This window comes from Branchiostoma belcheri, unplaced genomic scaffold, assembly GCF_001625305.1.
Source record: "Branchiostoma belcheri isolate BF01 breed outbred unplaced genomic scaffold, Haploidv18h27 scaffold92, whole genome shotgun sequence".
Lineage (NCBI taxonomy): Eukaryota > Metazoa > Chordata > Leptocardii > Amphioxiformes > Branchiostomatidae > Branchiostoma > Branchiostoma belcheri.
Genome location: NW_017804598.1, coordinates 764,609 through 786,203, shown reverse-complemented (window position 1 = coordinate 786,203; position 21,595 = coordinate 764,609). Strand labels below are relative to the sequence as shown.

The window sequence follows — 21,595 nt, the reverse complement described above, 5'->3', positions numbered from 1 at the left end:
CCTTACACCACTCATTGGTTGGCTCTCCCCACAATTTGGACCAATTAAGCTACAACAGGTTGTAAATTTACATAGCGCTTGACAAATCAGTGTTCAGCACATTCGGGCCACCGTCGGGGCTGTACGTGTCAGCTCCAACATGGCGGAAGAGAAAGACGATGTCAGCCGGCTTGACGTGGCTGTGGACGGTCTGACTCTCGCGGAAAACGAGAACGATTCTCCCGAAGGGGAGGCGGTGACTGCCAATGGAGGCGGAGACGGTGGTTTGTTTGACGAGAAGTGGGGTTTCCCGACGGAGGAACTTTACAAGCTCGCCCTGACGTTTTTCAAAGGTGGGAGGAGGTTACTGCGTCTCTACTGAAGACTTGTTCTCCCTTCTCGTGTTCCTCTGTTGAACACCTGTTGAGTGTATACATGAAGGGTGGATGTTGTTTCATGCTGTGCATTAGAATAAGACTGCTAAGCATTTGAATATAAGGTCGTCTTAAACCAACAAGACCCCCTGCAGCGAAAGCCAAGCTTGCTAGCTAGGATCAGAGATATGTTCAAGTACTATTACTAACGTAACTCATGAAACTTCCTGGATATATTATAATTTGCTATGGTAATTTTTGTATCACGTATGTTGATATGGATACTACCTTTTGTTACTAAGACATGCAGTCGTCATTAATTGTCTATTCAGCTCCGAGATGCACCTGATACCCAATTAACTCAGATCTGTGAAAACATTGTAATTAAGATAATTAACGTTTCATTTCTAATGAGCATTGAAATTTATCTCCTATATTGTTGTAGCGGAATTTGTGATTTTTGACCCAAAAAACACATTTCGTGTGATCAGGTGGGAAAGTCGATAAGAAACAGCTGACAGCACCTGACAGGTGAAATGTCAGCAGAAATGTTCACACCTGATCGGGTTTGATATTTAACTCAAGGTTAAAAGTCAAACGTGTCAGCGGTGTGATTGCAGGATATTCATGAATCATGATCAATATGATTGAATTGTTTTTATCTGATGAGGGTTTGCATGCGTGAGTTGCAGTGAGACATGTTAATTCTACGTTAACTGTGAATTATAGGAGTGCCGGCAATGCTAATGGTAAAATCAGGAAGACCAGCAAATTAATGCATTCCTTTATAAGGCTTAGGAAACACTTCAGTGAATTGTTCTTTTGCATTCATGGGGTGTGTGACAAAATTAGTCTGTGGACGGCAGACACTCTGTTGTGATTTTTGGGCATTCTTGTGTTCGTCTATGCCATACAAAGATTTTTCCTGTAAAGCATAACAATGAATTCAGGTTAACAAATATTGTGCTTCGTGGAATTGAAGTCACCAGTTACACTTCATGAATAATTTGTAGACAATGCTTAACATTGAATTAAAGTAGCCAGCTACAAGTGAATTAACAACTTGAATTAAAATGGCTAGCTATGCTTCATGGGGAAAAAAAAGACAGGCAGACCCTCAGATGTTTGTAGCATGAGGAAGATGTAATAATATGTGATCAAAAGAAGCCTCAGCCTAGCAGCTATATTCAACACTTTGTTCATTATGTTGTAGATTTAAAAAAAATGTCATAATGGAATTGTTGAACCAGCTTGGACATGGTATCAACAATGGTATTGACATGTGGATCTAGCTGGTGGGTTTTGTGTTGACACTGCTGTTGACATGCCAGCTGTTACAAAGGCTGACTTTACTTCATTACATTATTATGGGATCCAGATAAGAGGAAAAATCCTCTCTGATCCTGGTCTTGTTATGTGATGAAAACTATCTGTAATTACTATTGTAATGGCAAAAAAGAAGAATGTGTAAATAGAGGATTGTTTAACAGTCTGTTTTATGGCTACTTGACTGACTACTAGTATGTAAATTGATAATTACAGCAGAAGTCAACTGGATAACGTCCACATTGGCTTGTCTTACAGGTAATGCTGCAGCTAACTATTCAGAAATATGTTCTAAAAACCATCTCTTGAAGTTTGAGTGTGTTTCTTTATTTACAGAAAAAGAAGGCAAGGCAGTCCACCTGACGTATGGAGACAAGTTGAAGCTGGTGGCCTACACCAAGCAGGTACAAGTGGGGCCGTACGACGCCGAGAAAATGCCTCCTGTTGGATACTTTGACGTCATCGGTAATGATCGCAGGTATTACACACCAGCCATTTTCTAAAGCAGTACTTGTCATACTGTAAATGGAAAAACTTTAATTTCACTCCAGTTTTATTTTTTACCATCATGACCTCACCATCATTCATGACATTACGGATGGTATTACTACTGTACCTCAGAGTTGGTCCAACTGCAAAAACTCTGTAAAAACTGCGAGATATAACCACTGCAAAAATAAATGCATTTACAGTAAGATACCAGAGTTATGAATGTGGTGGAACAGGTAAGACTTACATGGTCCAATTCTGCTGACTGGGTTCAGATTTTATCTCCAGTAAATGCGCAGACAGCCTTCCGTGACCTGGAACAAAAAAAATTGCAGTCCACATTCAACACTTTTTGCTTTTTTTGTTGTATTATGATTTACTAAGTATTTGATTTATTAAAATCAGTTGTTTTAAAGAAAACATTAAAAAGTGAAACCTGAGTTAGCGCAGAATGGCAGCCGCTCCAGATCCTTGCGATTTAGCCCCACCAATTGTAAGCTCCTTGCAGTGTAGTCCATGACTGCAAGGAAAGAGCAGCTTGTCCACTTAATAACAATAACTGTCTGCTTGTGTGCAGGAAAGAATGGCAGGCCCTGGGAGACATGGGGAAGCACCAGGCCATGTGTGAGTTCTGTCTGCTGCTGGACAACCTCTGCCCGACATTCCAGCCCTACGTGGAGGCACACAGAAGGGACCTGGAGGAGAAGGAGAGGATTAAGTATGTTGGAAAATTCACCACATCCCTTCCTTATATGGATTGTTTACCTTTATGAAAATCAAATTATTGTTTTTGGTCTAGCTGTGTGTCTGTTTTTCCACATACCTGGTACTTGTGTTTAACTTAAGAGACCAGAATGGATTGTGATGATATTTGGTATGTGGGTAGGTCTTGGAAAGACCAATGTCAAAGGCAGCTATGGGCCTCCTGGCAGTTGTCCCTGGTACTGCAACAGAACCTCTAGTTTGTGTAGCTTTTGTCCTGGACATCCTAGGGTCCTGACATTCTGGTAGCAGCTAGCTTTTCATGTGAGGAAAGCGTGGTGTAGGTTTGGTCTCCCTAGCACCTGTTTCTTTAACATGGTTGAACCAAAATCTTTGGAAAAAAAATGATTTTCACATTTCATATGTTGTTATATGTTAAATGAATTGCAAAGAAAAAGAGTGTAATTGTTACCTTCCATGGCAGACGTGAGGAAGAGGAGCGGCTTCAGCGTGAAGCGGAGGAGAGGGAACGTCAGCGTCTGGAGGAGGAAGCTCGCAAGAGGGAAGAAGACGAGAGAATACGACAAGAACAACAGAAGTAGGCAAACTTGTGTAACCCCTGAGGCAAATTGTGACTCACCTGGTGCCAAAAGAATATTTTTGTTGTTTTCTTGCTGATATCATGGAGTGCCTGCGGATTTACATGTGTATTAACCAGTCCTGTTTGTATCTATCCTTTATAGATTAGCCATTATGAATGTCCTGAACCAGCAGACAGCAGCACAGTTTCAGCAGTACGCAGCGCAACAGTTTCCAGGGAACCCTGAACAGGTAGGTGTGACATTTACATGTATATACCAGCACCTCGGCAGAAAGCACTGCCTCTGTCGGGTGTTTGGTCAACGTTACATCAGAGTTTCGCCTGTTGCAGAACGATATATTTTCCAACATAACATTTGAGATCCATAGACAAGATGTCATCTTTAAATACAAGAATACAAGAGACATTTTGCCAAAGTCTATGTATAATACATAGCACATTACAGGTTTTGTGCAGGCACAGCATGTTCTGTGGACATTCTGTGACATTTCACCACCTACCCTGCATTTCACCACATGCATCCTTATACATGTCTATTTTTGAAATGAGCCTTTAACAGTGAACTGTTGAGTACATTTTGAATGAAAATTGTGATTTTCTGGGTTTTTTTTTGTACAGCAACAATTATTGATAAGGCAGCTGCAGGAGCAACACTACCAGCAGTACATGCAGCAGGTGTACCAGCAGCAGATGCAGCAGCTACAGCAGCAGCACCTGCAGCAGCAGGCCCCTCCCCTCGCCAACCACGTGGATGCCGAGGGAGGTCAGGGGTCAGCGGCTGCCGCCGGGCCGCCCGCGCTTGACTCTACAGGTGACAGCGAAGAAAAGATAGTAGAAAATGGGCCCGAAGGTTTGTCAGCAGAATGATTACAGCATGATTACAGCATGATCTCAGCATGATCACAGCATGATGCATGATTCAGCATGATCACGGCATGATTATAGCATGATTGTGCATGATTACAGCCCGAATACAACATGATTGTGCTTGAGGGAAATTCTTACCTCCCGGCCTGTTGCATGTTGTGATCATCTTGATGTTGATGACAGATGAGTTTAATCCTTTAAAGATAAAGGCCTTTTTGCAGAATATCAGAATGGGTAAATGCAGGGAAAGCTGGTGTGTTATACCAGTTATACAAATACAGATAAAGAAGCAACACCTTACCATGACAGTATATGTGCATATGTAGATGTACTGTGTCCAGTCTATCTATATTGGTAATGTTGGGCCTACACCTTTGACACTGGGCAACATGCGCTGTCTTCATTGACCCTCTGGCTCCCCTCTAACACGACTCCATCCCTGTCCGACAGAGGAGTACCCGAGCATTGCGGCGCCGTCCATGTGGACCAGACCGCAGATCCAGGAGTTCAAGGAGCAGATCAGGAAGGACAAGGACTCGGTCATCACCGTGGGGCGCGGCGAGGTGGTGACCGTCCGCGTTCCCACGCACGAGGACGGCGCCTACCTGTTCTGGGAGTTTGCCACAGACAGTTATGACATTGGGTTCGGGGTGTACTTTGAGTGGACGATAGCGCCCAGTAACGCGGTGAGCGTGCACGTGAGTGAGTCCAGTGATGAGGAGGATGAAGATGAGGATGTGGAGGGTGAGGGTGAGCAGAGGTTTCCTGTACTGTCTCAATTGTGCACTTATGTGGAGAATTGTATATGAAAGATTAAACTCTAAGACTATGAAAGTCCAGCTAGAGAGTAGCTTTCAGATGGCAAATTCCATATTTCATCAGCTCTGAAAGGGGAAATCATTTGGTAGTAACAGTAACTACACTTCATTTGGTACAAATTGGTAGTAATAAATAATAATAATACAGCTAATAAAAATCCACATACATGTACACCTACATTTGTACAAATGTATATAAACCCAGCACATGGCCCAGTATCGTACAGGTTAGATGCAAGTAGACACCAGAAATACTAGTGCACAGCTCCAGTTTTACCTGCATTAACCTGCAAATGCCCAGTACATGGACCAGTGCAGGTAAACATCAGAAGTACCAGTACCTGCACAGCTCCAATTTTACCTGCACTAGCCTGCATATTTACAGCCATGTACAGGAATGAGTTCTTGTGTTCTGCCCACAGGTGAGGAGGGCCAGGATGTAGAGAAAGGCGCGCGAAGCGACCGGCCGCCGACAGACGAGATTGTGCCCATCTATCGCAGAGACTGTCACGTGGAGGTGTACGCCGGCAGCCACATGTACCCGGGGAGGGGCGTCTACCTCCTGAAATTTGACAACTCTTACTCTTTATGGCGATCAAAAACACTGTACTATAGAGTTTATTACACAAGATGAGTGATTAGCCTAAGGGGTTTGTTACAGAATACAAATATAATTCTAAAAGAAATTACATTATTACTCTCTAATGAAGTTGACCCTTCTGTGTAGATGTACATTGTAAGGTCATGTGGAATTGTAGTTTACGTAATGACTTTTGTTCTTTTTTTGTGTGAATTATGGCAGCAAAAAGTATGGTTATGTAAGATTTTAAGCCTAAAGTTTGGCTTTGTAAGTTTCAAGGATGTCACACCCAGATCTTGGTGCAACTAAAGAGAATCTTTCTTTTTGTCATGAATTTATTTATCTTTATCATGAGCATCCTTGTTGCTAAACTGACCTTTCAAAACAAGTGCTTTCCTACTGAGGTGTGTATATAGAGTACCAATGCAAATATATATCTGTTTGGGAATATTGGGATGGCACGCTTTTCTACACTACAGAGTCAGCAACCCTAGGTATGGGCAGTACTTGTAAGAGATCGAATTTGTACTTGTAAAAGACTCTTGTTTGTCTCTAGCAATCTGGAAGAAAAAAGGAGTGTACTTGGTATCACAAGAAAGAAAAAGTCTGTTTATATATGGGAAAATGAAGCATTCTGTGCACATTTTGTAACACTGAGAGAAGTGTCTTTCTAGGATGGTAGATAGCAATGTATGTGGTCAAAGTCATACCATACTTGTATACAATAATTATGGTTGGACATATGATTGTATAGGCTCTTGAAGCTTCTATAATGCTTATCTTGGACATTATTTCTCTGTTTGGCTGTTTCATCATGACTACAGATCAACGTGCAATGTTCTGTATGGCCTCCACTGTGCTTATGTGATATACATGTATGACCAGTTTACAAAGGCTTTTTCTACTCAAGAAGGAATTTTGGAACACAGAAGTCTAAGTCATGTTTTCTTCACAGATCTAGATATTATATATGTAGTACAATAAGGTTCATAATTTATACTTGTAAAATCTCAATGTATTTGCCTGACATGCCCACAAATATGTGCCATATAGTATGATTTGTGTGGTTTAAATGCACTACTGTATAAAAGCTCTCATAATATTTTCTGTGATCATTTACTGAATGTACAGATCAATGTAGGACTCTCAGTTGAAGTCAGATATTCATATTAAGTCCACTTCTTGTCAAATCATTTCAGCTTTATAAACCAGCCTTTGCAGTAGAAATGATCAAAATGATCATTCTGAGAAAATTTCATGAAAGAGCATTTCATGTACCTACATTCTTGAACAGTTGGTGTAACCTTGATTGAGGTTATTTGCCGATTTTGTTGTTAAAATAAAGGCTGTGAACTTCCTCGAAGGTTTGTATTTCGTGACGAACAGTGAAACGTAGGCCAACATGATCTACGAAAGGTTGGAAGAATGACTGCTGAGTGTTCGGATACTTTCTTGACTTAGTTTTGACTTTTATTCTTCTTTCATAAAAGAATGACCAAGTGTACTACACCTCTTTACATACCCTGTACCAGCAACTCATAAGACAAACATTTAGTAACATGGCTTTGCATTAAGCAGAGTAGAAACTTAAATCATAGAGGGAAGCACACAGAATTGCTCAACTGGTAAGGACAGAACTAAACCATTTAAGGCATCCAATGCAATTTCAGGGTGACAATACAAAATATGCCGGATGAGGAAATCTGATATTGACATTTTCTGCTATCGCTTTGTATATTTTCGTCATCATTTTACACTTGAAGCATTTCAAATACATTGTAGCCCAAAAACAAGCTACAAGTGGCATCTTTTTTTTTCTGACACCAATAAATTGGTAGAACCAGCAATGACACAAACAAGGAACCATTTTCCATCAGTGACATCGCTTTTTTGCCACATACATATATCTGTATGCTATGGGGTAGGATTGATTCAACTTGCTATATCAAAAAAATTACCAGAAAATTGACTGAAAATCGAGTTTTACAGCCCTGAAATCACTGGGTGCCTAGGTAAATGAACGTGAGAAATGTTTAAAAAAATTAAGTAACAGTTTGTTCTCACTCTTTTTATTCGCTCCAGAATAAAAGATTTATTGGTTGTTACACAATGTTCTATCAGTTTGATTCTTCGTACATTCATTTCTGTGACCTCTTAGTTTTTCAAACTCAAGCCAGTTTCTTTTAGTGTCTATCTTTTCTTCACACTCTTGCAGTACATAAAGTACTATTGCGAGGTCTGAAGTAAGGTCTTACATTTGCCGTCTTCATGGGATTATCATTTACAAAGTTAACAGTTATCTTTGGAAATCAGGTAGAAGTGAATGTAGGTTTTCCTCCTATTATATTGTATCTATTTAGAAGTTGAATGTTATCTTTGTTTTACACAAACATACATGGTTGTTATTAGACAATATTCAATAGGTCTTGACAATTTCTGTTCTTGCAATTTTACGTCATACTCCCTTATGGCTTACTCTCCAAGCAGAGGTTTTGGCTTATTTTTTACTGTTTTAATTGGGTTTCTTTTTTGTACTAGTACCTTTTTTGCCAAACTACGGTGGCATATCAGATACTGCTCTGTCAATTTGATACTGTCTTGTAGCCACCAAAAGATCTGCTTGGAGATTATACTCATGACTACAGTAACTTAATGCACATATAGACATGGTTTTGTAACATTTGGCACATAAATTTACCAGGGTACCAACGACAAGGCACATATATCTCTGGGAGGGAGTAGAAAATACACTTTAAACCAGAATCCCACATACATCTCCCTTTTCTTGCTACTCTTTTTTGTAAAACAAAATTCTTCATTAAAAAACAGACCACCAGCAAACGGCAAGTACAAGATTGAAAATACTTTTGTGGCTGATATACTACACCACAACAGTACGATTTTGGGACTTTTCATCCATACATGTATGTCTCAAGATAGAACTCTTGAACTACAGCACCAACTTCAGATACAAAAAACAATGAGCATTGCCATTCAAATGAAAGAGCTACTCCAATCTTCCCATTCAAGAAAAATACCAGTAAAATTTAATTACAACAACATTAATACAAGTGTACTACAAAAGAATGTCAACCCGCTTTTAAACATTTACATACAATACTGAGGTTTCGGTTATAAAACAGCGAATGTTTACATGTACAAATGTATATGATATGTGGGATAAATCCATTAAATTGATATATGCCGACCAAAGCAAATTGAAAGTTCAATTAAGTTATGCTTATTTGGTTTCCATTAGAATTTAGATGACATCTTTACATCAAAGTTAAGTCAAGCGCTCTCTATGTTTTAATCTTTTGTGTAGTACATACTTTGATTATACCTGAGATTACATGGAACTTTTGTCCTTAATTTGGTAGGAATACATGTACAAGAAGGTATTGCAGAATATGAAACATCTTTCTTATGTATACTATCTTCTTGAGGTACAAATTTGAACAGGAAATAAGCACATTTTTAATTTGTGTCTCAAAACTCATCACACACATACATCTGGGGTTTTCCTACAACAATAAAAAAAGTCACACTGGTCATTAAAATGTTTGCGAGGCTTGGATGATTTTGTTTCAAAACTGTACAAGTGCATAAAAAGTCACGGCAAACTAAAGAAAACTAATGTACAGACTCTCTGAATAGCTATATATTGATTAGCTTCAAAATGTATGGTACTGAAGTCTTTGATACATAGAAACATAGAACATTAACAATTTACAACAATATCAGTTCCTACTTTCCTTCAGAACTACACAAAGCTAAAGTAATTCACTTCAAATGGCACAAAGGTCTACATGTATTGTCATTTTGTGCCATTTTCAATCCCCACTATTGATAATCTTGCCTTACATCTAGGTGTAGGTGTAACATACTGTAGCCTTAGAGGCTGATTTTTACTTCAGGAATGCCTCGGGTGGAATCTTGTTCTGTCCCTGTAGATAAAACAGATTCGGTCAGTGACAATCTGTAGCAGCTTGAACAGCTTTTACATGTATCTTCGGTAAATCGGGTTCGTAAGTCCATCTAAGCATAGATTTGTAAGTTCTACGACCATATATTTCAATGTGCCAACGTTTCGACAATCTCCCTGTTGTCTTCATCAGGGCAAACTGAACTTTGCTTTTGTCTGTGACATTGTGAATAGTTATGCCAAATAATCTGTTCCCGAATGTGACTTCAGCATAGACTCAGTCATGTTTGGGACCGCATCCATGCCGCTTCATCACAAGTCATCTGTCAGTAATGCAATCTTCTGGGCCTGCAAAGAGCTTCATACACTGAAGTTACAGTAAATAAAACAGAAAAGTCACCTTCAGCTCTGTGAAGACTTGAGCAGATTTGTTGTACTCCCAACCATTCTGCTCCAGGCAGCTGAGGTAGAAGCATGATGAGAAAATGGTTAGAATCATTCAGCATCAAAAATATTTTCAAAAACCAAGAGCACTCAAGTTAAAGCAAGTGTGACATGAATTCAACGCTACTAAGAAAAAAATGTGACACAACAAAGCTAGACTTGGAGGATAGCAGCATGTCAGCAGAACGTACTGTGTCTGCGCAAAACCATGGTTTCTGTTGGATGATTCGACAGTTTCAGCTAGATGTTTGGTCAAAATTGCATTAGAATTTTGTCCATTGCAAATAAAACTTGCAATTCTGAAAACTAACAGAATATTATCCTTAATTTGTGAACACGAGTTTAAACAATATGTTCTGAATAAGCATGATGCATGTTACATTCCAGATTTTGCTGATGAGGACAGCTACCTTTGTGACCACTCCTCGTTCATGCCGGACTGTTCAGCAAACATCTTGACCATCTGCTGCTGGGGTTCGGACAGTCCCGATGGCCCGGGGACTGGACTGGGGGACGGGGTGGGGGCTGGGGAGGCAAACGCCGCCTGGAAAATATAGCAAGGAATGTAACAATTAAGTCATGTACATTCTACAGTCTGCTTTACCAAATGAGCTCAGAAAGAAAACATTTGGTAGAATACATCCCAGAGAAAAAACTGAATTACAGCAACTTTAAAAATCTTGTCCATGGAGTATTTATCATGTACTGGAGAAACACAACATAAAGGTAGACAATGTAGACTGGCAGTAGACATACCTTCTCTTGTGTCGGGCTGGCAGCAGAAATGGTCATCATGTCATTCACAATGCACAACCTGAGTACAACAGGAACTTGGTTAGCCTTCACAGGACAGGTGTGGCATGTCATTCTCCTTATGCAGTGCTCGAAATACTACCTACATACATGTATCCAGGTTAGTGCAGGTAAAATTGGGGCAGGACAGGTACATGTACCGGTATTTCTGATGCTCTTGATGGTAAGGCTGTTCCACAATAAACGTAAAACAGACAGTACTACTACTAAATGAATGTTACAAATTAGTCTCTTCCAGTTGCTTTAAAAATAGGTAACTGTCATGCCACTGATAAATCTGCTTGAAGACCAATCTGGCTATCATGAGGAGTGAAATGTCCAGGTGCTCACCCCTGTGCAGCTGGTACAGCTGTGAAGACTCGAGAGAAGGACCGGATGGGAGGGTTGCCACCTGACTTGCTCACCACTGTAAGAGAGATTAACAATGAGGACTTGTTTTAGGCAGCTGTAACAACATCAACAATAAAGATTTTTCTGTGCAACACACTGGATACAAATGTTTTTGTAGCAGGCTTTACATATAATTCTAACATTTTATTCGGCATTGTACCTTCCTAGGATTAAGATTCATATCTTATTTATAATCACATGCATATTGTAACCATTCACAAATAATGATAATTACTGACCTTCTCTGAATAATCCAGACACAGTGAAGCACATAAGTGAGTTCTGAAATGCAGACATGTAAAGATTCTCAATTACCATGATCCATGTAGAAAAATGAGAACAGATACAGTTTAATAATCTCAATCAACTACAGGATTATTGGCCACAGATTTTTTTCCACTGAGTACAAGAAGGTTCTTTCTTTATCAGCAACCAATGGGTATTTTCACATCCAATGTTTTGTTGACCGTCTGTCACCTTCTTCAAGGCAACAATGACTGGTTCTGATTCGCATTGCAGCTAGGTGTCGTTAATGCAATATCACAAACATGGTTCCAAATGTAGAGTCACATAATATTGTCAATCTAGCAACATCTACATGTAGCTGCAGTTCAAAATAGAACCAGTCCTTGTTGCCCCAAAGGTGACTGATGGTCACCAAAACATCCAAGACAACCAAGACAAGAAACCCACTGTTTGTTGAATAAAGAACTTTTACTGCTTATACAGTCTCTTGCCAACCTGATGAAATTATTTACGGATGCTGTACTGTGTGTGACTTACCATAGCCACGCCCACATCTATGACAAATGAGTTAGGGTCGTGCTGCGTGTGCGGGAGCTCGTTCAGGAAAGCCACCACGTTCAGACGAGAGTGCTTCAGGTATTTCACTCGTTGGGCTACAACGAAACGAAAGGGACGTAAGCACTGTCAGTGAGCAAAGAGCATCTACTCTGAGAACTACTCTGGGAGCTCTTTTCAATTGCACACTGCTAAATTGTTTCTGAACATCCACCTATTCGCATCTATATATACACCTGCTACATAGAATTAATAGATACACAGAAAGTACAATGTGTATTCCTGAACATCCAATGCATTCGTACCTATATACCTGCTACATAGAATACACAGATGCATTTGCACCTAGTGTATATACCTGCTACATAGAATATACAGAAATCACAATTCATCATCTAATGCTACCCGTGATTGTAGCTTAACATGTAAATGTTGTATTTTTACTTGCTAAATATTCACCTGTCCATAGTTTTATGTTTGCTGTTTTGGACCTGACTTTTTGCAGCAAACTGGTTATTGACAAACATGCGCTTTGACTTATTTACTGATGTATTGTTTCACTCGAAAACCTAAAGAACCCTGAAAACGCCTCTTTTCCCATCCCACTACAAAATAGACCCCCCCCCCACACACACACATCTTAAAACAATTCACAGTACACAGTACAGTCAGGTCTACTTACAAAGGTCTCTCACAAACAGGAGATTTCGGGAATCTCGAGAGAAATCCTGTAGTGATTTCCTCTGGTAGTGTGGAGCATTCAGGGGTGAAAACACACACAGAGAGAAATATGCCTGCAAAGTAGAAAAGCAACCATTCTTGACATTGTGCATTCTGGATAAAGTGCCATCATATACAATTTCAATGGAACACTTCTAGTATCTCCATCCAGCAGATTTTTAACGGTTTTCGTTGGATGTTTGGTCAACGTTGCATCAGAACTTTTCTTGTTGCAGACGATATCTTTTCTGACACAACATTTGAAAACTATAGACGGGTGTAATCCTTGAATATCCGATATACATTTTATGATCTTAAAGATCAAAAGACATTCTGAAACATGCTATGCATGAACATAATGGGTTTCGTGCAGGCGCAGTACTTTCTGCTAACGTGCTATGTAACATACTAGTACATGTATGTAGTACTAGAAGACTTGATGCTTACTTGGTCATGGTAGGCCTCCAGTAGACCTTGTCTGTCCTCAGAGTCATACACTATAAAGTACCTGCAAAACAAAGCATGGCTCAGTCAACAAACCATCAACAAAGACAACCTGAATTAGACATCTACATTTGAAGTGGCCCACTAAATCTATCTAAACTTTAGGTACCTTGATAATTAATATTAAAGTTTCTAAACAGATGAAAAAGCCTGCTACATTTTAATGTAAAAGACATGGCACATACATAATGCAACATATTTCAAGTTAATGTAGTACACATAATTTATGATTTAAACTTACTACAAAAAATACTACATATCAGTTTCTGATCAACCACATAAGTGTTGGCAGACTGACTTTTCCAGAAAATCCATGATGATCTTCCTGCACATGTCATTGTTGTCAAAGTTGCTCCCCTGCAATCATAAAATGAGACAGGATGATCATTTCTCTACACAGTGCCCTTTGAAAACATAACCTCAAAACCTTCAGTTGTTACCTCTCTACAAATCCTACTTAGGCAATACTACAGTACTTATAATAGGTTTGGTAACAAGGCTAACAGCTTTATGCAAAAACTATACCACATACTTTGTCATCTTTATCATACAAAATACTACATAGACGACCGGTACCTTGGTCTCAGGCAGTGCTGTGTTTGACTCCAAGTCGAATGCGATGGGTGGAGGGAGCTCGTGACCATCCTAGGAAGTGATATAAATGTCATTGAAACATACAAAACAATGCAGAGATCTTCGACACTACATTGGACTAAGATACTTGCAGTATGCAACAAATGTGTGGAATAAGAGTTATATTCTTCAGTGGATGTAGATTTAAATTACGGGGTACCTCAGTTCCTGACTTTTTCACGATACTTTTATTTTTAAGTTTGCTGTTTTCACAGTCAAGGTGATGGAGGACAGAGACTACTGGGCAGCCATTGTGGTTCGGGTGGTAGAGGAGGAGTGGCACCCGACTTAAGTAAGTAAGTAAGTAAGTTTTCACAGTCACTTTAGTACTGTGAACATTACCATTGTCACCCCCCCCTCCCCCTCTTGCTAGCACCATGAAGATCTGTGAACATTTTCCTCATACTGTGAAACTTTGCTACTGTGAAGACAAAGTTTGTTACCCAGGCACAGTATATTATATCTGCATCCTGTATACGGCAAAATGTATCTTGCTTCCAAGGGAAAAAAATATTTGCTGGACAAGATAAGGTTTCTATAAAGAACCAACTCACCAGTCTGGCTACCTTGGGGAACCTCTTCCTCACAGCGCTAGAGAGAAAGTACAAATCAAACACATCTCGTCTGTTAGATAACTGCAGTACTTACACAGGACAACAGGGGGACTCACACCACCAACACAAACAGAAGACTGCAGCAGGTGGAATACTGTAACTGGAATCTCGTGTTTGCTTACCAAGCCGAGTTTTTCCTGAACTTGAGTCCATCCACAATATGGTTAATGGTCTTAAATTTAATTCAATGCCAACTTGTTACATGCAGTTAACCTGTTTGATAAAATTGATGCAAAAAGCTCAAGGCATTGCAGGTATTGTCTCCAGGTGGCTTTGCTATTAAGTTCCAAGATCATGATGCAAAGGAACATCACATTATGAATGTTTCTCTTTTGTTGCCCTTTTCTACTGGTAAGAGCCTCTTCAATTTGATAGAGATAAGTTTCTCTCACTTATACGGAGTCAGGTAAAGCCTCAGTGTTCATTGTTCATCGTCCATTTTTCACAAATTTCTTTCTGTGCGCTTTTGTTCTTTTGCTTTCTCTTTGTCCATGTCCTAAAGCCGTCACTGTGAACATGAGTGGCGTGAGTAATGTGACTGACGTAACAACTGATGTGCACACCACACCAGGGTAGGGAACAAAGAGAAAAACGAGGACAGAAGGGTAGGCAAAGGGGTAGGGTTTCCAACACCATTGTTTCACACCAAGGTTCCAACACTCCTGTGACTTGATGTCCATGTTGTGGTGATTGCTTCCTGCTAGGTTCCTTGACTCTGGCCTTGCCCCTGAGGGCTGGCGGCTCAGAGCTGTGAGGGGTGGGGCTGGGAGCGCAGGCTGCGCCTGGCCTAGGTTGTCCCTCACCGCTGGAGGGCCCAAACCCGTCATGGGCAAACAGCCTGGCCCCGCCCAGGAGAGGCTATGAGTGGAGTGGTCCAGCGACCTCGGCACGTGCCATGCCTTGCTCTCTCCTGACTCCGACTTAGGGCTTTTTTTCCAGCCATCTTGTCTCGGTGTAGGCAGCCCTCTTTTCCTTCCACACAGTTACTGCTTCCATTGTTTAATCTCCTGCCTTTAGCAAGTGGTATCTGTGGGGTCTGTGTCAGGATAGGATGGTGTATATACAAGGACTTTGTCCAGGAAAGGATAGGGATGTACAACTGACCAGAAGTGGTGGTTGGAAAGAGTGATGGACAGGGATAACACACAAGAGGATTGACATGAAGGACAATATGGTGGGGAGGGATGATGGTAAGGATATGGGGGAGCACATCGGTCTTTCAGTTGGCTGTTTGAAGTCTTGCCACTAAACCAAAAAGCACCACAGTGTAGCGACATGGAGGTATGGTAGTGGAGATGGAAATTTCTTCATTTTTTTTTCTGTATTTGTCATGTTTTTGAACAGGATAGTGATCTTGCTTAAACAGCAGATGTTTGCTGTGTATTTCTTTTACTTTATTTGAGGTTCGGTGTTAACGTTCTGGTGATTCTCGCTGAGGCTTGATTGCCCTGACTCCTGTTGGCCTACTGCCTGACAACATCAAAAATAACACTCATATCTTAAGTAGCAGCTTACAAATGCCTCCCGTAAGACTCAAGACCCTTGTACATACAGTCCTTGTGACGGAGTCTCCCTTTACTTCCCACTGTTACCTTGCGGAGGCCACACCCTCAGCAGGTGTTCCACCTGCCCATTGTTACCTGATGTATGCTGACTGCTCTTTGAAGTGGTTACAGACGGGATTCCCATCCAACCAGAGTTCATCCAGCTTCCAGTCCTTGATTTTGTCCAGCTCAAACTCACTCTTCAACTGAAGAGAAAAAAAAACATTACAGTATACTGAAATGTAAGAAGTCTGAGATGTATCTGTGAAATTCTCTAGATGTCTTTTGAAGATTCTAGATGCCTTTTGAATATTTCTAGCTGTCTTTTGAAGATTTTATAAATTCTAAATATCTTCTGAAGATGTATCTGCAAAATTCTTGAAGCAGGTAAGAATTCGCCAGTTATGATCCTCAACATGATATACTAGTACTCCCATATAACACAAAGGAACATTAACAAAGAACATACTACACAGAGAAAATATCAGTTATCGCCTACTAGTTCTGTTAACTAATAAAACCATTTAGCAAGTTGACAACAGCTCCCCCTACCTCGTTATGTGAGAGGTTCAGGTACTTTACACCCTTCCTGACAGACACCAGGTCAGCCAAGTCCCCCAAGTGGAACAATCTGTTGTTGCTCATATCAAGATGTTCAATCTGAAACAAAAAAAATGTCCTCATCAAACCATAAGACTAAACTGGAAAGCATGAAATATCAAAATTTACAACTAGCAGAGATAAAAAAATTGACCAAAGTTTGTAAAGGTGTACGATGCTTTGGTACATGTACACATACCACTGGCACATTTTCCTTGATGATTGCTATCACTGAGTTCATGTACATTTTTCTGCTCAGGGCCACACGGATGTCTTGTGCTTGTAGTTCTGTGGGCACAAACAATTACATGGTGAACAGTACTTACATTTTGATTTTGAAGCATAGTAAGCAGGGAAACGCATTTACAAAAGCGATACCTATCTCTAGAACTTGGTTCTGTGGTTTGAAAATCCAGCCTTCATGTTATTTCTTACAGACACAAAGAACAGAGACACGTTTTCTACATTTCAAAAGACAGCCACAGCACACACATCTAATTAATACAAGAGTTCACACAATTTGAAACACAAAAAGACAGACAGACAGACAGTCCTACCAATGTCTCCGAACAGGTTACTCAGATTGAGCGCAGACGTGGTCGCATCAAACCTCTTTGCCATGCACAGCTGTCAAAAGAGAACAGTAATTTATTCAAAATGCACAGTGACAGGACAATCTTAGAACCCCCAGAATAAGCACATGGGAGAATATACTGTGCCTGTACAAAACGTAATGTGCATAGCACTTCTGAAGAACATATCATTTTAAAGTCGTGTTTGTGTATCTAAGGATGATATCCTGTCTGTAGCCTGCAAAGGTTTTGTTGGAAAAGGTATTTCATGCAACAGACAACATTCTGATGCAAAGCTGACCAAACATCCTAAAGAAACTGTGCTTTGGTTTTGTGCATGTACAGTACGCATACTGTACAGTACGTACAGTATGCTCTCATAATGTAAAGTATCTGAAGGTTCATGACATCTCTCTCCTCCACACCTTCGTTATTCTCAGTTCATAAACCTTACTGAATGAAATGGTTCCGATTCAATGTCCTTTCTCACAGATGTTGACTTAATTACATTATTTCAGTCAGAATGTCCTCAAAACACATCTTTGTACCACAAATCAAGACTAAGCCAAATGAAGCATTCTGCACAGATTGCTTATCGTCTTTATCTTCAAGAAAGTAAATTCTATGCTCACAAAAACTTCAAGACATGCACTGTAACTTCATGTATGTGTAGAACATGTCTTACTTTTATTGCTTCCATTGTGGTCTTGTTCACCAGTCGGATACTTTCGGGTGTTTCGGGTCTGGATAAGACGACCAACTACATAGGAAGGGATTGTCTTTAATGTCAGTAAACACAAACATAGAGTTTCAATTCAACAAAATTGTAAGTAACACCTGCCTCTCACTATTTCATACCCTGTATAAAGTAGAACCTACAGTAGATCTTTTGTGGGATGTTTTGCAATGGTTTGAAAGTAGCTCGGTGTGCATTCTCAACAGGGATGAGAAATTATAATATAACCATCAAGTTGTACAAATTGAAGATCAAGAGATGACTAATCTTACCTTAATGCCCTCTCGAGTCTTGATCTTCCTGCTGATACCAGTTAGACCGTCGGCCGTAGCCTTGTCAGGAACATAGAAAACTACGTTGTTCTTGTCGAAACGATACTGGAAGGACATTTGAACAAAATTCAGTTGTGTAAGGGCACCTATAGATTTTACTCTCTTTGTTCTAACTTTCAGAAAGATCAGATGAAGATTCAGTACAATGTACATGTACATGTACTTGGTCAAAATACATTTGGATTTAGGACCTAAGTAGACATTACTGACGCGCATGAGTGTGTGTGTGTGTGTGTGAGTGTATGTGTTTGTGTGTATGTTTGTATGTATGTATGTGTGTGTGTGTGTGCATTCATGCTATGTTTGTGTGTGGGATTAAGTGGACGAAAGCTAGCAAGGCTGACACTCAGGCTAGTGTGTGTATGCATTTGTGCATGCGTTCTTTGTGCATATGTTGTGTCTTTGTTTTCAGGACAGCCAACACTTACCTCTGTAGGCTGGAATGGTACTGGGCACATTTTTTGCAGCGTATTCAGCAACCAATTTTTGTCATTTCTCTTGCCTTGAAGGACCTAAAATGACAAGCAAAAAAGTTACTAAAAAAAAAAGTCATAGAGATAGTAACAATTCAGTGCAAACAATGTAATGTGGAAATATATATCATAACTTTGTGTCGTGTGCTAACGTTTCAATAATGTCACTAGATTCTTATTTCTGCTACTTCCCAATACAACCGTTCCATGTGTACTCACAGTGATTTTGTGCCAGCCATCCTCATCCCCTCCCTCTGCTCTGTTGGAATGGCTGGTGCTGGGTGCGTCCAGGTCTCTGTACCCCCCTCTTCCCCCACCCCCGCGACGGCCTCGACCGGAATGATTAGGGCGGTTGGAGCGTCTCGACTCAGGACGCCCATATGGATTACTAGGAAACACACAGACACAAAATATACAGTTTACATGAAAGGCCAACCTTTTCAATCTTACTGTTGCACAAAGCACAGCATAATCATGACTCTTGTATTTGCTACAGTAACACTGCACTGAGTCTACCTCCTTAAAGAATGGAACAATGGTGCTCCTCTATTACACCATACTGTAATCCCAGCACAATCATACTGCTTTCCAAAAATAGGGTTTTCCTTAAGAATATCTGCCTGGTCTTTGAAATGCAATTCCAGACCAAAGAAGGGAACATTTGCAAAGCAGATGCATAATGTTAACCTTCACATGGTCTAGTCTAGAAATCTACTGCTCTGCCAAGTCTTACTCAAATACATTCATATAAACAGTGAACAGCCTCTCCAACTCTGTCCTGTCACTTGCTACATAATGTAATCTAATACCACAGGGTGCTGCTACAGCACCAGTTACCAAGGTGACAGCCATTGATTGACCGTACTTGTTTGAGGAAGAAGAGGAAGAAGAAACAGAGCAAAAACGACATGTTCTCCTTCACAAAAGTACACATAATATAATGTTACATACTATCTCTGACTCTGTTGAGATTCGGAGCCGTCATCAGACATCTGAATATCTCCCTCGTCATCTTCAAATCTGGACCTGGGCGTCGGCCCTCCCCCTTCTCCTCCCCGTCCTCCCCTCTTCCATCCTCCCCGGCGGTTTCCTCGGTATCTGTTACGACTGGAACCTCTGGACTGTCCACCGCGGCCTCGTGACCTGTATCCCCCGTCACGGTTTTGATCGTAGCCGCCGCGCCAAGATCCACCGCCACCGCCGCCTCGATCTCGGTTAAACCCGAACCCACCGCTTCTGTCTCTGGATCCGGAGGACGTTCTGTCGTCGTGACCTAAAACAGAGAGACTCGGCTCTGAACGCATTCTAACATGTAACCTTCCGACTTCTACACTGAAACAACTGAACCATAGTCTAAAGTCAGTCAGTCTACAGTGATACATATATCAGAGGAAAGATACAATACACAGCATTTTTTGTGTCTGCTCATTCTTAACTTAAGTGTTCAGATGTTATGCTGCTGTGCATAACTGCATCTGTTTCAGATCATGCAGATAGCAGCCACCTGAGCAGGCCCGGCCCAGGCCTGGAATGGTTCGCTAATCATATCATGTCTGCCTTTCATCATCAAAAAATTTCATCTGTTATTCTATGATCTATCAATCTAAGGGTAACAGATGCATGACACATGATACCAACTTCAAGAACCTCTAGTTTATATAATAATGCCTGCTTGGCCAAAGGAACTAAAATTTATAAATTATCCTGTGAAAAATATATAATTTTCTCTGATAAGTTACCACCAATATGAGCCGCATATGTTCAGCAAGGTCTAGTATTCTTGACAGAAAATTGTGAAGGAACATAAGCTGGAGTCTTAATCGTTTGAATATAAAAAGCGGAACTATGAGTATGAATCGTTTATATATGTTGGGACTTTCCATCCAAAATATTTCAAGATGCCCCCCTCCCCCAAGCCTGGATATGTGTCTGCATCTGATGATGTGATACTATGTCTACAGTCTTGCCGATAATAAGGTTTAACAGCACATCGTCTTACCAAAAAAGCTTCTGCTTCCGTCTCTCGATGTCGTGACTTTGAACGTGTCTTCTAAAGCCCGTCCGAAGAGACCTTTGTGCGCCATTTTCTTCCACACATGCACCGACCTCTTTCTGCAGACGGTAGGTAGTGGCGGACCAATCAGGAGGCGTAGTTTGAGTCACGTGACTAATGTTGTGTACGTAGCAGAGATGAATCATGAGATGTCAGCTCACAGTGGGACATCCCCAGCTACACCTGGATTTTATCAAACTAGTCTCAAACAGACCTCTTGGGGTGCCCGAAAAACATAAATCTCCAAGTAAATTCTGTGGGGCATGGATTGTTGCCAATGGAGGGGGTGAAACTGATAAAATCTTGGGTGTTTTATCTAGCTTAGTATCCATCCACAGTATTTCTCTTTTACCAGGTCAGAAATTTTGGAAGAAGTTGCTTTCCTCATCATTCTTACTCTCATGTTGTTCAGTCTCATGTGACTGAATGATTCCAATGACCTTCAAAGTATTTTTTATATATCCCTGTTAACCACTGCAAAGCAGTTATATTTTCACTTCTACAGTAGTTCTACTATATTAAATCTCTTCTGTGTCTCAGCTGCATTCAGTCATTCTTATTCCACTGAGCTCCCATAGTCATATTCTGTACTTACTGAAATAACCAGGCAACATGCAAAGGTATTGATTGAACCTTCTCGGTTCTGCAAAATTGAGATTCTTCCAATCAACCGAGTAACTTGATTAAACTTTGTAACATACTTTT

General features: G+C 40.5%; 2 protein-coding genes across 5 annotated transcripts in view; one reads left to right on the top strand and one right to left on the bottom strand.

Annotated features, from left to right (window-relative positions):
* Nucleotides 1-30: 30 nt before the first annotated feature.
* LOC109488172 (Golgi resident protein GCP60-like) lies at nucleotides 31-5,845 on the top strand. Of its 3 annotated transcripts, none has more exons than XM_019792347.1 (8): nucleotides 31-332; nucleotides 2,016-2,157; nucleotides 2,746-2,886; nucleotides 3,355-3,468; nucleotides 3,614-3,701; nucleotides 4,090-4,282; nucleotides 4,789-5,088; nucleotides 5,579-5,845. In XM_019792347.1, the coding sequence occupies exons 1-8, from the start codon at nucleotides 140-142 to the stop codon at nucleotides 5,788-5,790; spliced, it is 1,383 nt and encodes a 460-aa protein (XP_019647906.1). In that variant the 5' UTR covers nucleotides 31-139; the 3' UTR covers nucleotides 5,791-5,845. The 3 variants fall into 3 exon arrangements, with proteins under 3 accessions (XP_019647906.1, XP_019647905.1, XP_019647904.1); XM_019792346.1 differs by having other exon boundaries at nucleotides 4,090-4,321; nucleotides 4,789-5,082; XM_019792345.1 differs by having other exon boundaries at nucleotides 4,090-4,321.
* Nucleotides 5,846-5,943: 98 nt separating this feature from the next.
* LOC109488171 (nuclear RNA export factor 1-like) overlaps nucleotides 5,944-21,595 on the bottom strand; it is a 17,710-nt gene continuing 2,058 nt past the window's right edge. The window contains exons 1-22 of one of the 2 annotated variants that reach the window (XM_019792344.1): nucleotides 20,837-20,976; nucleotides 19,789-20,110; nucleotides 19,057-19,225; nucleotides 18,793-18,876; nucleotides 18,305-18,409; nucleotides 17,982-18,056; nucleotides 17,282-17,351; nucleotides 16,924-17,012; nucleotides 16,677-16,784; nucleotides 16,221-16,330; nucleotides 14,521-14,557; nucleotides 13,910-13,978; nucleotides 13,632-13,690; nucleotides 13,277-13,337; nucleotides 12,792-12,903; nucleotides 12,092-12,207; nucleotides 11,548-11,590; nucleotides 11,249-11,324; nucleotides 10,862-10,919; nucleotides 10,516-10,649; nucleotides 10,062-10,122; nucleotides 5,944-9,683 (exon numbers count right to left, since the gene is read on the bottom strand). In XM_019792344.1, coding sequence (XP_019647903.1) covers nucleotides 9,645-9,683; nucleotides 10,062-10,122; nucleotides 10,516-10,649; nucleotides 10,862-10,919; nucleotides 11,249-11,324; nucleotides 11,548-11,590; nucleotides 12,092-12,207; nucleotides 12,792-12,903; nucleotides 13,277-13,337; nucleotides 13,632-13,690; nucleotides 13,910-13,978; nucleotides 14,521-14,557; nucleotides 16,221-16,330; nucleotides 16,677-16,784; nucleotides 16,924-17,012; nucleotides 17,282-17,351; nucleotides 17,982-18,056; nucleotides 18,305-18,409; nucleotides 18,793-18,876; nucleotides 19,057-19,225; nucleotides 19,789-20,110; nucleotides 20,837-20,921 — 2,082 coding nt within the window. In that variant the 5' untranslated portion in view covers nucleotides 20,922-20,976 and the 3' untranslated portion in view covers nucleotides 5,944-9,644. Of the gene's footprint in view, nucleotides 9,684-10,061; nucleotides 10,123-10,515; nucleotides 10,650-10,861; nucleotides 10,920-11,248; nucleotides 11,325-11,547; nucleotides 11,591-12,091; nucleotides 12,208-12,791; nucleotides 12,904-13,276; nucleotides 13,338-13,631; nucleotides 13,691-13,909; nucleotides 13,979-14,520; nucleotides 14,558-16,220; nucleotides 16,331-16,676; nucleotides 16,785-16,923; nucleotides 17,013-17,281; nucleotides 17,352-17,981; nucleotides 18,057-18,304; nucleotides 18,410-18,792; nucleotides 18,877-19,056; nucleotides 19,226-19,788; nucleotides 20,111-20,836; nucleotides 20,977-21,595 lie in introns of those variants that run through there. The other variant, XM_019792343.1, reaches the window with a different exon arrangement.